Genomic DNA, 15,715 nt, shown 5'->3' with positions numbered 1-15,715 from the left:
TGCGCCTCGCCAGTCGGCCGCTGCTTCCCCCTCCATGCCCCGCCTCGGCCGTCTCGCTTGCACTGCGCGGATGAGACAGAGACAGACAATGACATCTGTTTGGGCACACGGCGTGGCCCGGGCTGCAACGGCCGCGCCGCACTGTCGCCGCACTGTCTGGCCATCGACACTGCCAAAACGCACCGCGCTGTCCGTCACTGGCCAGAATGCACGGCAGGTATAGGGCTTTCCACCCAGAACTAGGACCTTTTTATTTTTTGGAAGTACCTGACTGTGGTGCCATCTCTCGGGAAAAGGCTACACTATCTGAACGAAAATGCATGGAGTATTCGCGAAAAAGACTCTCTGTCAATACACGAAATAAGTTCCTTTAGTCGTAGCCGGGGACCGGTAGGGGGGCAAGCGCCTTAATGCGTTCACACCAAAACACAATCCTATTCACAAATTTGGTGACTACAATGCGCCCACCAAGCCGTACACGTGGTCCCAACTCTGTTTGCAACAGATATTGTGTGCGACAATTGTAATTGTACTGTACAAGCTGCTGTGCACCACTAAAGTACAAGAGTGTAAAGTCAAGGCTTCTCCCTAAAGACATTCTGTCGTGTAAAAATGTTCAAACCTTTGTGATTTGTGTTTGAAAAGTGACTGTGCAGGGAAAAAAATAAAAATGTTTCAACACTTAGGATTCATTTTATAAAATTATTTTGTAAGTAATTCTTGCTACAAGTTCAATTACAAGTACAATTACAAGTACAATACAAGTTCAAGTACAATTACATGACCTTCTTCTAAAATCTTTCCAAAAAAGAAGCCTCATCGGATGTTTTTCCATACTTTCTCAGATGCTGTTTGGCGTTTCTGGTCGCCGTCCTGAGAGCACTAATGTGGTCGCGCTCTAGGAAGGTCTCATCCCCCAAGACGCCGTTGATTTCTGCGGCCGCGGCGGCGATGCTGTCATCCAGCCTGCTATGGTACTTTGAAGAAATCAGGGGCGGACTGGCTCCTAAAGGGCCCGGGGGGGAAATAGGCCAGAGGGGCCCGAATTTGCCTATCTTTCAGGGGTTTTTCATGAACAATAACAGATTTTTAAGCTTTTGACACTAATATCGATACTTTTGATCTATTTTGAAGCAATTCCGAGTCAGAAGTATGCTCTGGAGTTACTTAACTGGACAATACTTTGTGTTTTTTGGTCAAAAGGGGGCCCGTATACCAGGAGGGCCCGGGGGGGATTTCCCCGCCACCAACCCCGGGCCAGTCCGCCCCTGGAAGAAATCAGGTCCTTAACCCAGTCGAAGTGGCGTAGGAGGCGTCGAGGTGTGGCAGTCCTAACACCGGCCCGGTGAAGGTTCTCGAATCTTCGCTGAGCTATAACTTCTGCACTTCCCTTAGTGCAATCCTCCTCCCGTAGCTCCTTTTAGTGGAATTCTTGTATATGACGAAGGACATCGGCCCGGTTCTGCCACGCTCCGCATTTCCCATAAACGCACGAATGTTCTACCGTCATCCGAAAGTCCTGCGAAGAGAAGAAAGAAAGATATTTTAGACACAAAAAGGAATAAAATATAAGCAGGTGGTTGGATTGTACAACTGCGTATGGCAAGGCCAAAATTATTTGGAACGGTCAAACAATTACGGAGACATTAAAGCTAAAATTTTTAAGACAGCTTAATGACTCTAAATCCAAGCCGGAAATGACGAAATACGAGAACAGAAATTGCAAGGGTTGAGTTAATACTTACGCCCTGCTTGCTGATCTGATGGGGAAGGAACAGCGTTTCCCGGTAGTGCTTGTCTGTCACGTCGAATTCAAAAGGAACGTCATCTTGATTCTGTGAACAGGTGAGCAACAGAGTTTAGAGCACGTCCTGCATGGAAATCGACATCATGCTCAGGAGAGGACGAGACGAAAGGTGCTACTTGCCTGTGGTTTGGTTGCCTTATGTTTGTTCTGGTTCATGAGTTTTGTAACTGGATTCGGTTGTGCTTTCGTCCCCAGGACCTGTCAACATGTAAACGACAAGGATAGAAACACTTTCCAATTCCATTTGGCAGCGCCAATGTCCGGGGGACAAAACAAGCTGATTGGGAACCAACAAAGCTTAAGAAAGAGTAGACATGCGTTAGTGACAAGGAGACACTGTGTGTGAGGGTCAAACATTAGAGAAAACAACGAACCTTTTTCCTTCTTTTTGGGTCTGGTTCACCACTGGATTGTTCCTGATTCTCGCGGGGGCGTCTTCTAGGCGTCGTATCTCTTTGGCTTTCGCGGCTGCTGCTGGTAGTCTTGCTGCTGCTCGTGGACGGCTCCAAATAAATTCTAAATGCAAATGCCTATTTACAGTAAACTGATTTCCGGCGCCTGCACATAGCGGAGTATTCTTGATAAATTGTTAATGACAAATGTTCAAATTGAAGAAATTCAGACAAATAGAAGAAGAAGAAGGGCAACGACGAAAGGCAATTAGAATTGATGTACAAACGGGACGAATATCGTAAAAACAGCATATAACATGAAATATTCCGAATGACGGACGGCCTTTCATTGTTAGTAACAAATGTTCTAATTGAACACATTCGTACACTTAGAAAAATTGCATTTGGACACGTTGAATAAAATGCAAAAAGGAACGAAACTTCTTTCACTGCAGAAAGTAAAAAACATCGCGCGCATTAATTTGGAAATGCCTGTAAAATACTATATGAATATTCATTTCTAAAATTTTATTTGCAGATTTTAAAAGTCGAACTAATACTTATAGAAAATCATTTTATTTGCAATGGATGAAATTTGAACTAAGTGCAGTTAGCATTCTCTGTTAATAGAAGGAAACCGAAATCAGGCGGTCAGGTACCACTCAGGCTAAAAAAACAGCCAGTGGGCGGCCTTTTTCACGCCTCAGGTCAGGAAAACCCGACCTAACAATCATTCTACCGGCAGGAATATTCAAATAACATACGGCCCGCGCACATTTGCAAATAACAGTGTGCACTGTCAAGGTCAAACGGCTGTCACAAAGAGCTAAAACGGTAAAGGGCTTTGATGTTACTTAAAGAAAATCATTTTATTTGCAGAGTAAGATATGCGAACCGAGTGCAGTTAGCATTCTCTGTTAATAGGGGAACACTAATTTACCTCGCGCTTTGAGCAACACCCGGCCGCGACTGCGGCAAAAGACGCCAAGAGAAGAGAAATGCCGAGGGGATATGCGCTCTCTGTACCTGTGTACCGACTATTACGCTATTACGCTGTAGTACGCCACAAGTTAATCGGAATTTAGCTAAAAACTGCCTAAAACACACCAAAATTGACCAAATTTTGACAATTTCTGCTATAACGCGACTATTACGCGTATTATTACGCGTGCTATTACAGATAGAGTGAACCGACTGTTACGCGAGTGCATACCCCCTCGAGAAATGCTTTTACTGCGTGGAGATCGAAGTACGCGCGCATTCATTTCGAGATGCCTGTAAAATACTCAATGAATATTTCTTTGTAGCATTTTATTAACATAGTATGAAATTCGAACCAAGTGCAGTTAGCATTCCCTGTTAATAGAAGGAAACCGAAATTAGGTGGTCAGGTACCACTCAGGCTAAAAAACAGTCAGTGGGCGGCCTGTTTCACGCCTCAGGTCAGGATAACCTAACCTAACCTATTCACTGTCATTCATTTTGCGATACTTTTACTACAAATTTTTGCGATAAAACCGAGTTTGCGATTCCCACGATTTATCGCATCCTGGAGTGCGATAATTTTTTCATTGCACTTTTTTTGCAATAACCACCCCATAATTTTTGCGATAATAGAGCGTTTTGTAGTAACTTTTATCACATTTTTTTCTGTGATAACTTTTTATTGCATTTTCTTTGTAGTCATTATCGCAAAAATGCAATACTTTATTGCAAAATTTAGCTATAATTTTTTTATTGCAGATATTTAGTTGTCATTATGGCAAAAAAATGTGATAAGTTTTTTATTGCAAAATATATACGGTGGTTATCGCAATTTGAATAACAGTGTTGACGCCATCCAGGCAAAATTCAGGCCGAACAAGCAAGATTGATTATGTGACTTTCTAAGGTGGCAAAAACGGTCCTTACGCACGGAATCACCCTGGAGTGGTGTCCTCTTATCTCTCAGAAAAGACTGGCAGATCTTGGAAAGAAACGCTCATTTGATTTCTAAGAAAATGGTGTTACTTTGAGTGGTCAAACCCACATGTTTAGGCTGCACGTGCTGCGCCTTAAAAGCAAGTAGAATGTTGGTTTCAATGCATACACAGCTGCTCTGAGTTTAAACGCCGACCTATATCACACAGCAACAAGAGGTTGCGCAATTTGTTCAGTAAAAACAAGCCTGCGGGTTGCCGGAGCACGGAGGGGCCCGCCCCTCCGCGAACCTTGTTACCAGCTCCGCTTTGCTCCGCTTTGCTGCGCTTTGCTGCGCCAGCATTTTGGTTCGACAGGACGCATGCCCAGCTTCGCCTCCCAGCGCACAGTTCTCATGGGGCTGACATTCGCCAAATCGACATAAAATCTAGTTTTTTCCATAGTTTATTTTTGTATCGGATTTGTGCGAGATGATATTCGAAAAGGTTGAGTCTTCAAGAAAATGAACATGCCAGCCAAAAATACTAGCCGTATCACAGTAGGAATGGCACCCGAAAACTTAGTGTTTTGAGCCTTCTGACGCACGACAAGTCACTTTTCGGAGCGTCCAAACACGGCAAGGGCTTCGCTATCGCTCAGCCAATAAGGGCAAAATTCACTAGTTTTTCGAACGATTTGGCGTTGAGTGCTATTTAAAACACTAAATAAAGCCTTAAAATGTTTACAAATGTGAAATTTATGAGTAAGGCAACGTGTACTCACACGCTCGCTCACACGTACACATGTACTCATGTGTACACCAGAACGCAGAGTGATTCAGCCCTCGATCTGTGTTTATTTTTCACCGTCAATTGGTGTGCTCGAAACAGTATAATGTACAAACGCTTTCGTGGTTGAAAACCCAAAGGGATTCTCCCAGTCATGCCAGCTGCCGTGGCTGACGACACTCGCCCAAGTGGCATGGCGGTTCCGAGTCTCTTAAATAGCGAGGAGGGCCTCTTCTGGCTTCAGTCTTAGCGCTAACGACACTGCAGCAGCATGGCCCGCGTCCTTTTCCTCTTTCTGGCCCTTGTAGCGGCAGCGTCGGCTGTAAGTTTGACCCCCGTTATACCCCAGTGATAACTGCAACCATACCTATAACGTGCTGCGCCCTCTTCGTGAAATTTCCTGTAAAACCGGGCCTATTGTTTCCAATGTTTTACTTTCTTTTTGGAATTTCTAGACGCAGAGCAGGTACACTGTCGCCCAGCTTGTCGACTTGTTCGGTCGCATTGATGCGTGCTTGGCGCACGTGCCCCAGACCGGCTTTTCCAACCAGCCCTCCGACGTTTGCAAGGACTACGCCAGGAAGGAGCTGATGGGCGGCTACACCAAGGAGTCACAGGTTGACCGCATCACCAACTGTCTCAAGAATTACGAGGTCCCCGTTGCCGCTGACGATGTCGCCTTCGCTGAGGAGTGCCTAAATGTTTACATGCCCATGCCCGTCACCGCCTAGTCCGTCCAAAATAAAAACATGAACGGTCTTTTATGATGTGCAATAAAAGAAATGAAGCAAGGAAAGGTCAGAAAGATTATTCGCTTGTTCCTTATTCCATTCGTCAGTTTTCCCTGCCAACAGTTTTTGGCTGAGCGATAGCGAAGCCCTTGCCGTGTTTGGGCGCGCTGAAAAGTGACTGGTCGTGCGTCTGTCTGTCTATCTGTCTGTCTGTCTGTCTGTTTGTACTCACCAACGATTCTCAGCAACTACAGTGGCTATAGTTTCAAGATTTCGTATTTAACGTCGCCATAGCACCCCCCAACACGAGTTTGTTCCAAATCGTTGTTTAGTATCGTTTGAAATATTCAAAACATATTTTTGAATCAGGTTATTAGCGTGGTCAGGTTGGCAGCACACACACCAATTTCTCATACCTGCGGCCGCTGCTCTCAAATACGGGACAGAAGCAAATAAGCAAATAAAACAAAATAACGAGCAGAAGGGTTTGGAAATGAGATCGGCCTTAGTTTTTCAACATTCTAGAATGATTAAAACCCTTTTGGAACACCAACACAGCGAAATATGGAGAATGGATTTGAAAATGATTTACGTGTTTCGTTCCCCTCTCCCCCCTCACTGTCAGAGGGGAATCATCTTCAGGTCAGTGCACTTTGACAAAGCATTGTAAAAAGAATGTTTTTATTTTGACCTTTTGTATTGTGTGCATCTTCTTATTTCATTTTAGTGTCATCCTCTTTTAAAAATTTTCAAACTAGAGGAAATCAGGGAAATGCATAAATAACTTGTGTTGAAATTGGCTGGCATACTTAGTTTGGACTCGAGAAATGCATTCTTTTGCAATGCTGCAAGCTGACAAGAGTGCAAAAGCACTAACATGTGTTTATTAATAGAATCAATGTATGGTTGTGTATATTTAATCCTAATAGAGTTTGAATTGATATTGGGTTCAAAGAGACGACTCAGGTTTTGAGCGGTGAGTCAATTAGTGCATAGACAACCAACTATATATATGATTAGTGATGGGATTTAATGAGACGATTCCTTTAACTTCACCAAAGTTAATATAACTGATACTACTTAGTATTGTTTACATGAGTAAGATAAATTATGTCGGTTCATTAAGCCTTGGGTAGCCTTGGCATTGGACTCTATGTGACGAAACACTGGATTTGACAATAATTGGTCCCCGCTAACTGGTTCAGATCAGCCTACCCTAAACTGACTCTCTCAATATTAACTGTGATAACATATTCCAATCAATATTGTTTTATTCACTGGTTCACAATGAAAGATTGACAAAATGTTTCATGACTATTACTTATAAAATTGTGAGTTCATAAGTTAAGAAAAAATAGTTATCGAATAGTGACCCAAGCATACGAGTAGCCAATAAAGCGATTGGATGTTGGCACTTGAATTTTACTCGACTGATGGATTCGCTTTGGTGTGCCATCAGGGAATTGGTGACGACAGAGGGTGCTTCATGAAGACAAATAGAAACAATATACAGAAATTGAGTCTAAAGTATTGTGTGTAGTTTTCAGTGTACTGGTCACAAAAACTACATTTATTTCAACGCCAATCCTACATTTTCATCCAATTGCATCCTACGTAATTTGGGGCCAAACTTTCCAAGATGAGATTTATGTGTTTCCCTGTATTTTTCAGTGCGCTGACCTCAATATTGACCTCTAAATTGTCCCCTGACCCAAAATTTAACCGATTTTTGGTTAAATTTTTTAAAATTAATTGTATAGTGATTCTTGCAGTTTTTTGAGTGCTGATAACAAAAATCACTCCCATTTTAACACCAGACCTATATTTTCATCCCATATTAGGTCATTTTGGACCAAAAATTTCATGTCGAGTTTTATATTGTTTCCTGCAGTTTTTGGTGTGCTGAACTCAAAAATGACCTTCAAACTTTTCCCAGACTCACATTTAACCGAATTTGGACCAATTTTGGACCAAAATTTTTAAATAGAGTTTGACACTGATCCCAGCAGTTTTTGGTGTTCTGATAACGAAAATCACTTCCATTTGGACCCCTGGTCTAAAGTTCACTGAATATGAGCCCTTACGATGGACATTTCGTCTACTCAAGCAAAGTCCAAAGTGCACAAACTATGTCAATTCGCATCGCTCAGCCACACTACGCGCCCAGACTAAACGGCGCGTACCCCTAGTTTAGGCAGGCGTGCACGAAGTGCCCGTAAGTATCTTCTGGTACACATTTTTTTTCGATGTGGCCCCTTATGAAATTCGGAAACTTCCAATAGGATTTTGATGAGACTTGACAGATTAGTAGAACTTTGTATCGTAATTCCTTCCATTGGTGTTCGTTCGCCATACTTTTGCAAGTGATCTCTTTGATTTCAATGCAACTTTGAGAGCTGTTTGGCTTCTTGTTCAAAAACCGCCAAAACCTATTTTGAAAAAAAAAAAAAAACGATTTTAAAAAATGTTAAGGCTTGCTTTAGAATTTTCATTTTCGTTTCGGATCTTTTTTGAAAACACTGTGGTTTCTCTTTAGCTGAAGGTAAGGGAGAGTGGTGAACTGACCACTGAGGTGCCATGACCACCCACCTCGTTCTCAAAAACTGTTCGACTGAGGGAAACTGGTCGGCAGGACTTTCGAAAAGATAGGTTTGTTATTATTTTCAACCAGAGCCGGACGTCTTTGCTTCAAGGGTCAAATCACAGGAACCCGTCAAAATTTTTGTTTCAGCATTTTGGCTGTTTGGCGCATATTCAAAGTCTGAGATATTTTTTATCACTTCCGCATCTGAAGAGATATGTGTGATCTCGGCAGATTTTACTTTACTCGCGACAGATCATACGCTACTCTCGACAGATCTTATTCTTGAATTAAATGGTGCAACCAATGCTACCCAAACCTAACGACCTCCCTGACGTTGGGCGCTACCGACTTGATGGAGGATGATCGGCCGAGCCCAGCATCTTGACGGACCTCGCAGGGTGGGCAGCGACTATACTCAACTAAATTTTGGTTGAATCGACTAAGAATTAGTTTTAGTTCGAATGACCAAAACCAATTAGTCGATTGTACTTAATTTTTTTGACAGTGTTTAAAAATGCAATAAGACTGTTAGGTTTCGGCCTGTTTGGGCCTAGATTAGCGCAGATTGGTGCTATCAAATGATTACTACGCTGAAAAAGCTAAAAATTCGCTAATGCAGTACAATTATTATTGCACTTTTAATGCAATAACTTTTTGATGGCACTACTATTGCAATAAAAATGTTGTTGCTTTTTAAATCTGTTCATTATTTCACATAGAAAATCAGTGCGTACTTTGCAGAAATTGCAATCTACATTTCCTGCCAGAACTTCTTGGCTTTAGACCTGATGGATGATTATACACACTCAATTCAGGAACGTGGCATCAAGTTGAAATGAATGTGACAAAGTGTCACGTTCCTTTGAGCATTGTGTCGGATTCGTTCAAACGCAAATCAGCCAGAAATTAGCTCATTCACGTAGTAACGAATGTGATACAATGCTCAAAGGAAAGTGACATCTTGTCACATTCGTTTCAACGTGTCTTAATGTTGCCCCCCAACCTGACAAGTTGAAAAGCTACAAGGGTCAAGGTCGTGTACTTTGTAGATGAAGCAACTTTTAAAGAGTGAAGGGGGGTCTAGGGGGTGGAGCCCCCCAGCATGCAACAAATCAGAAGTAACTGATGATGGGCAAGCATTGCCTGCCGAAGGCAGGCTAGCGCCGCAGGCCAAGGTAGGTACTCCAGGCGCGGATTGGAGGAACAGGCCGCGAGACATCGCGAAGCCTGTTAGGACGAGACGCGGTCGGGCGTAAACCTACCTTGTGATGCCGAAAGACCTTTCCGGGCTAAGCTTCTTGTGCCATAACCAAATCTTTGCACCGCCACACTGTAAGACCCAATCTATTTGCAGCGAAATGGCATTAAACTCGCTGTTGTTGATACTCCAGTAGACACCGAGTTCAATTCTGTTTCACCACAAATGGGCTGGATCTTTAAGTGTGGCGGCGCAAAGATCCAAATATACTGGACAAGTTGCTTAGCCCGGAAAGGTCTATTCGAGGCAGGCTATCTGGTTTCACTTTTAACACTGAGAACCCGAACGCCACGAGTATAGCGTCAATTGGTACAGTGTAAAAGCATTGCACATGAAGTGCAATGCCTCCCCATCCCAATGCATTAGCATAGGGCATTTGCAGGACGCATTGCACGTAAGGCGCAATATGACTGAAGCATTGCAGGTACTCTACAAACTGAAGTGTGAACTCAGTCAAGAACCTATATAGCCCCAATCCGACTGACTGACTGACTCACTCACTGACTCACTCATAGAAATGTTTGGGGTCAAGGAGTAATCGTAGAGACTTGCGGTTTTTTCCATTCGATTCTAAATTTTATAGGTAAATGGGGAAAAATTTCAAAAGTTGAAAATCCCTCACCGTTTCCGAGCAAACCCACTCAGTCTTCAAAAAAAGGGACTGACCCACTAAAAATTTTTATTCACCCAATCGGTAGGTCCACTGTTAAAAAAATTTAATTACATTTTAATTACATGGTAGTGAAGCTATAATCATTACAATGTAATTAAAAATTTCATAACTTTTGTGTCATTAACATTTTCATTACATTTTTTAATGACAAAGTAATGAAACTTTTCATTACTTCCGTGTCATTAAAATTTTAATTACATCCTTTAATGACAAAGTAATGACACTTTTCATTACATTCCTGTCATTAACTTTCATTACAAGCTTTGATGTCAAAGTAGTTAAATGTTCATTAAATTTAATTTGATATCTTTCAGGAAGTGTCATTAAATTTCAGTTCTGAGGCGAATGAAATTTCAGAATAATATTGGATGAATAAATAAATGCCAGAATTCTGTGACTGATCCTTTAATACCTTTCGAGAAATCACACTGCACATACCTTTCACACGATACCACATAAAAATTCATTTCAGTAAATACATAAAGTAAACATTGAAAAAAAAACATCTTTGGAATAAAATACAGATAATGACTTTAGATACCTTTCACACGATACCACATAAAAAATATCTTTGGTATAAAATATAGATGATGTCTTTAGATACCTTTCACACAATACCACATAAAAATTGATTCCATTAAATACATAAGGTATACATCAGAATAAAATATCTTTGGAATAATAACAAAGATAATGACCTTAAACATAAAAAATACAGCTTTCATCCTTGCTGGATGGGTTGCCCTCAGGGTTGATGTTTAATTAGGAACCTGATAGAAGAAATGAAATGAGTTAGAGTGAGCAGGTAGTACCACAGTACAAAACATTTGGAAATAATATAAAACTTAACTTGAAGAAAGAATACCAACCTTTAGGTGAACTCAAACGCATTGATTTTCTGTAGTGTTGCAAAATCCACTATGCTACTCCTGGCAACAAACACTGGGAACTTGTCATGGATAAAATAGCAGCAGCACTGTGCACTGCATGGTCTTGGGTAAAATCTAGAAAGAAAAAGATAGTGAGATTAGATTCAAAAAGTTCAGTCAAGGGGTAGGAAACATGCGCATGCCTCCCCCTGGGCTTGGCCCTTCACTACAAAGCTACTTTACCTGTTAAATGTCGAGGGTCCATGGCGAGGAGAAGGTGCGTAGTTCCTCTGAAAGCCTGACCACTTTGGGGCATACGTCACCAACATACCGCTTCCCTCCTTTCCGTTTATTTCCCTTCTCAGGGTTTATGTCTAATAGAAACCTGGTAAAAGAAATGAAATGAGTCAGTGCAAGCAAGTAACACCACAGTGCAAAACATTTGGAAATAAAATAAAATAAAACTAACCAAAGAAGTAAAGAAGAATACTAACCTTTGAATAAACTCTAACACACATTGAATTTCTTTGGTGTAACAAAATCCGAATACATAAAATGACACAAACAAAGCCAACACGGCAGAAGCGTAGTCAACACACTTAATCACGATCTTGTTATTGATAATTAAAAAGACATTCACAGACTCATCAAACAAAGAGCGGCCTGGAACAGAAAAAGAAAACATGTCACCATGTGCATAAAAGTTAACCAATGGAAAAAAAAAGAAACAACTAAGTCAAACCTTCAACGATGATAATAGGGTTTCCATTGGAACATTTCGATGCCAGAAGAACATCATCGTCTGTGGATCCAGTCTGGAAAAGATTAGTTGACACCGATTACACACAGGAGAGCCATAAAAACAGAAAGTGACTTGTATATTTTTTCTATTAATAAGAATAGCTAGAACTACCAAACACTGAAAAAAGACAAGGCCAATGTGAACAACACACATGAAGATAAGGCATTCAAGATAAAAAAAATTTACAAGTCCCTTTCTTATAAATTGAAGAATCCATTAAGTAAAAGATAAGAAACTTACAGGAACAATTTGAGTCATGAGACCAAACTTCTCGTGGAAGTACTCCGCCAAGAGAGGAAAAATGCCAATGCTCACAAAGAACTGAGAGCGGCTGTTGTTGCATGCTTTGTCAACATCAGCTAGCAAAGCACACATCTTGGCTCCTCTTCTAGCCTTCGCCACCTGGCTCAAATTCTTGTCTGACAAGGACAATGCTTCAAAGTACTTGGTCATGGGACCAGCTCTCTCAGAAAGTTGCCGGCTCCAAATGTCAAGCAAATCCTTCCCCAACAGGATTCCAGCATGATTGATTAAATAAACACCTTCTAAAAATAGAGGCCAACGAGGAAAGAAATCGATAAGTTTGTGAAAAGGTTTGCAAGCTACAATTTCAGCCCGCTGGGATGGGTATGTCTCACTAAATAAGTCTTTAACTTCAGCATCACCAATGTTGAGAGATATGAGAAGTTTCCTCTTCTCCTCTTGAGTTTCAAAATTTTCTGATTCACTTAATGGTGGGTTGTAAGCAACACACCCATAATCATAGCCATTCCTGTTTCCAGAGGGCAAAGGCATAGGGTCATCTTCAGCTTCTTCATTGTCAGATTCAACAACACGAACTCGCTTGCCTCGTCTCTTCTTACATTCAGAGGGCTTCCCATAAGTAACAGCATTGTAGATTTTTAAAGTAAAGTCATCAAGCCCATCACCACAGGGAATGTTGTTGATGGTTTGCTCTAAAACTTTCTTGTACAATTTATTTTTATAGAAGAATACTGACTTGGCATAATGAACTGCCACAGAACGCTGGTAGTCTTTCACACGAAGCAGGATGTGACTAGCAACAATCTTGCACGTTGCTCTGATGGCATCGTACTTCAGCTTCTGGATGGTTGGTGACTGTTCTGAGGGGGGCTTTTCCAATTCACTCATGACTGGCTCCATAACTAAATTAATCTCTTGCATTGGGAGTGGAACCATAGGACTGATAGAGCCAGAAGAGCCTGATAACCCAGAACTTCCACTGTCCGAATTTTCAGAACCCGAGGAAGTACTATCAGAACCAGAAGAAGAGCTTCCTGAAAACAAGGCGAATAATAGAACGTGGAATACAAGAGAGAAACTACAACAACCATACCAGTAGTGGCAGGGCAGAGTAACTAAACAAAAGGACAAGAGACAGCACAGCAGCTAGCTATTGTAAAATTCAAATGCTTGATCTGAGGAAACCACTCAAGCATTTGCGTAAAAGCATAAAGTTCCTCAAATGACAGCTTTTGCCGTCACCAACAACGATAAACTGCAGTAGCACATACCTGGAGATCTCCATACATCAGTGGCCGGAAGGACACAAATGCTGAGCCGCTTCCCTTTGGCTGCAGCATCAGTAAGAAGTTCTTGAAAGATTTCTTCACAATCAATTTCAGCGCCTGCATCACATCCATCTTCAAGGCAAACCTGCATGGGAAATTGTGGTCATGAAATCACACTACTAACAGTACTTGATGGAAATAAAGAAAGAAATTATAAAGCCTTCCTTACCTTAAAATCAGAGCCGCGCAGGAGACCGAGTTTGGAAATGGCGGCATCGATGCTCTGGCTCAAGGTCTCAGCGACGACAAATTTAAATGTACTCTTGTCGGCTGCGGCTACTCGGATGAGCGGCATGATGACTTTCACCAAAACTCGAAGTGTGGAACTGAAACAGATGCAGAGGTTAGGGCCATGTCACGAGCTGAATCTTGATTGAGAAGTTACGAATTAAAATCGAACGGGTACTAAGAACGTAATGATCGCTGAGTACGCAACTAACAGAGAATTGCCTAGATATAGGCTTCCGATAGTTGAGAGAGTGAGGTTAGCAATGCACGTAGAGCCAGCAACAGGGACGGGCCGAATGCATCGATTTAAGTTCACGAAACGGGAAAACCACTTACATTAATACGAAGAGCTCTGTGCGGCTACTGTTGAACGGTATCCAGGGCCTTTCCGAGTACTTTACCTACTTTCAACAGGCACTTAAAATCTTGAGACTCCGACAAAAGTGACAACTTCGCGACGTTCTGGCCGGCGGTCCGGCGATCGGAAACAACAGCAACAGCTGACTGCCCTTCTCGACCCTTTTACTACCAACAACACACAAACAAATGAATCTCTAAGAAACAAGATTTTGGGTTTACTAAAGCCTATAAACATAAATAATGAAAACCGTTACTATTTTTACGAATAGAAATAATTTTCACGCTGCGTTCTTGAACAGAGGCGTTTTATTTCCGATGAAGAAATACGTTGTTTTGATTCCGAGGTTGGCTACTCTCGGCCCCCTCCTTTCCCCCAATCAGCTGATCACCCAACCTCACAAAAAAGTTTCTCTCAGCTGATCGCGACATTACTTGATGAAGAAATTTACTGTGGGCAAGTCTTCTATCTAGTCGCTGTCTTCTGCCTCATTCTTCATTATCAGCATTGATTCCATATTATAATGGCCACCCAGTACTCAGTAGACGCCAACTGGACTGATATCGTTCTTACTGCAATCTTTATGGAGGATGGCTACATAGTCACAGTAGAAGACTTCGAAGCCCATGGTAGGGTTTACGTTGGTGGTGACATCATTTACTTGGAACGCGACGACAGGGAGCAGCTCGCTGTGGTACTAGGTGCTGGAGGTAAGTCCAATTTGTATTTTTAATTTTTCTATTTTTATTTTAACAAATATGTCTGGAGGGACTGACACTGTAGTGGACTAGTTTGCTTGTGACTTGCCGCCACTTATGGTTTGACACTCTCACTGGGGTGTGACAAAGTTTGTTGAGCTCGTTCAATTTATCAATACCGATCACTGTTGCAGGAACTGAGGAGGAAGCCGAGGCAGCAGCCAGGGTCTACGTCAGACGACTGGCCAAGTGGCATGGGCAAGACAGCGAGGGTCAACTTACTGTGTTTGGCCATAACGTGGCGGAAAGTCAGCTGTTTGACGTTGAAGAGAGAGAAGCAGACGGTGAGAGTGAATCCACAAATTAACTGTTGTTATGTAAGACCATGTTTGTTTGATGTTTTTTTAACTATTCATTGCTTTTGACTGATATCATTATTGACTGCGATATGACTGTGATATGGATCTAATGTTTAACAAATGATATTTTAAAGTGATAATTCCTTTTTATTGTATTTCTATTTGCTAAAGTTGATTCTTGGTTAGTGTGATTTGATGTCTTATCCAAATGACAATAGAACTAAATGTGATATGAATCTAATGTTGAACCTAGTTTTCTTAAGACAAATGCTTACTCCTTATGGCGTTTCCTTCTGATAATATAGATAAAAATTAAAATACGATACTATTTTTAAAGCAAGATGTGATCTTATGTATTTTGTTGTCTACCCTTCCATGTTTGATTACACTTCAAGAAATCTTTCTTGCTAGTTGTTGACCGAAGTGAAAACATTACCATTTCCATTGGGGAAGGTACCGCTTGATGCAGAGCTCAATCTTTTAAAAACGCAGCCCTTCATTTACAACTGTTAGTGCAAATTTCAATAAGACTTAAAAAACTGGCTTTGTTTTTCTTTTACTTTAAACTTACAAAACTTAAGTAGAGCGGACAAGTAATTAAAAGTCAAGCAAATGTCTCTACATTTTACTTCCCCAATGTCATAAATAAACTTGCTACACAGTTTAACCTAGGAAAA

The 15,715-nt window shown here is 41.5% G+C and overlaps 3 protein-coding genes across 3 annotated transcripts; 1 reads left to right on the top strand and 2 right to left on the bottom strand.

Moving 5' to 3' along the window:
- Positions 1 to 1,277: 1,277 nt before the first annotated feature.
- LOC117643312 lies at positions 1,278 to 4,836 on the bottom strand. The gene is made up of 7 exons (XM_034382148.1): positions 4,115 to 4,836; positions 3,413 to 3,474; positions 3,140 to 3,225; positions 2,182 to 2,323; positions 1,928 to 2,005; positions 1,746 to 1,835; positions 1,278 to 1,519 (listed from the first exon to the last, which is right to left on the bottom strand). Exons 2-7 carry the CDS (start codon positions 3,458 to 3,460, stop codon positions 1,421 to 1,423), a joined length of 543 nt encoding a protein of 180 aa, XP_034238039.1. The 5' UTR covers positions 3,461 to 3,474; positions 4,115 to 4,836; the 3' UTR covers positions 1,278 to 1,420.
- Positions 4,837 to 5,047: 211 nt separating this feature from the next.
- LOC117643315 lies at positions 5,048 to 5,696 on the top strand. The gene is made up of 2 exons (XM_034382150.1): positions 5,048 to 5,208; positions 5,342 to 5,696. Exons 1-2 carry the CDS (start codon positions 5,158 to 5,160, stop codon positions 5,615 to 5,617), a joined length of 327 nt encoding a protein of 108 aa, XP_034238041.1. The 5' UTR covers positions 5,048 to 5,157; the 3' UTR covers positions 5,618 to 5,696.
- Positions 5,697 to 10,595: 4,899 nt separating this feature from the next.
- On the bottom strand, positions 10,596 to 14,877 carry LOC117643481. The gene is made up of 9 exons (XM_034382406.1): positions 13,960 to 14,877; positions 13,565 to 13,721; positions 13,339 to 13,480; positions 12,044 to 13,101; positions 11,744 to 11,816; positions 11,496 to 11,664; positions 11,245 to 11,386; positions 11,002 to 11,136; positions 10,596 to 10,902 (listed from the first exon to the last, which is right to left on the bottom strand). Exons 2-7 carry the CDS (start codon positions 13,688 to 13,690, stop codon positions 11,248 to 11,250), a joined length of 1,707 nt encoding a protein of 568 aa, XP_034238297.1. The 5' UTR covers positions 13,691 to 13,721; positions 13,960 to 14,877; the 3' UTR covers positions 10,596 to 10,902; positions 11,002 to 11,136; positions 11,245 to 11,247.
- Positions 14,878 to 15,715: the final 838 nt, after the last annotated feature.

Source organism: Thrips palmi, unplaced genomic scaffold, assembly GCF_012932325.1.
Source record: "Thrips palmi isolate BJ-2018 unplaced genomic scaffold, TpBJ-2018v1 HiC_scaffold_17, whole genome shotgun sequence".
Taxonomy (NCBI): domain Eukaryota; kingdom Metazoa; phylum Arthropoda; class Insecta; order Thysanoptera; family Thripidae; genus Thrips; species Thrips palmi.
This window is presented reverse-complemented; position numbering and strand designations above follow the sequence as displayed.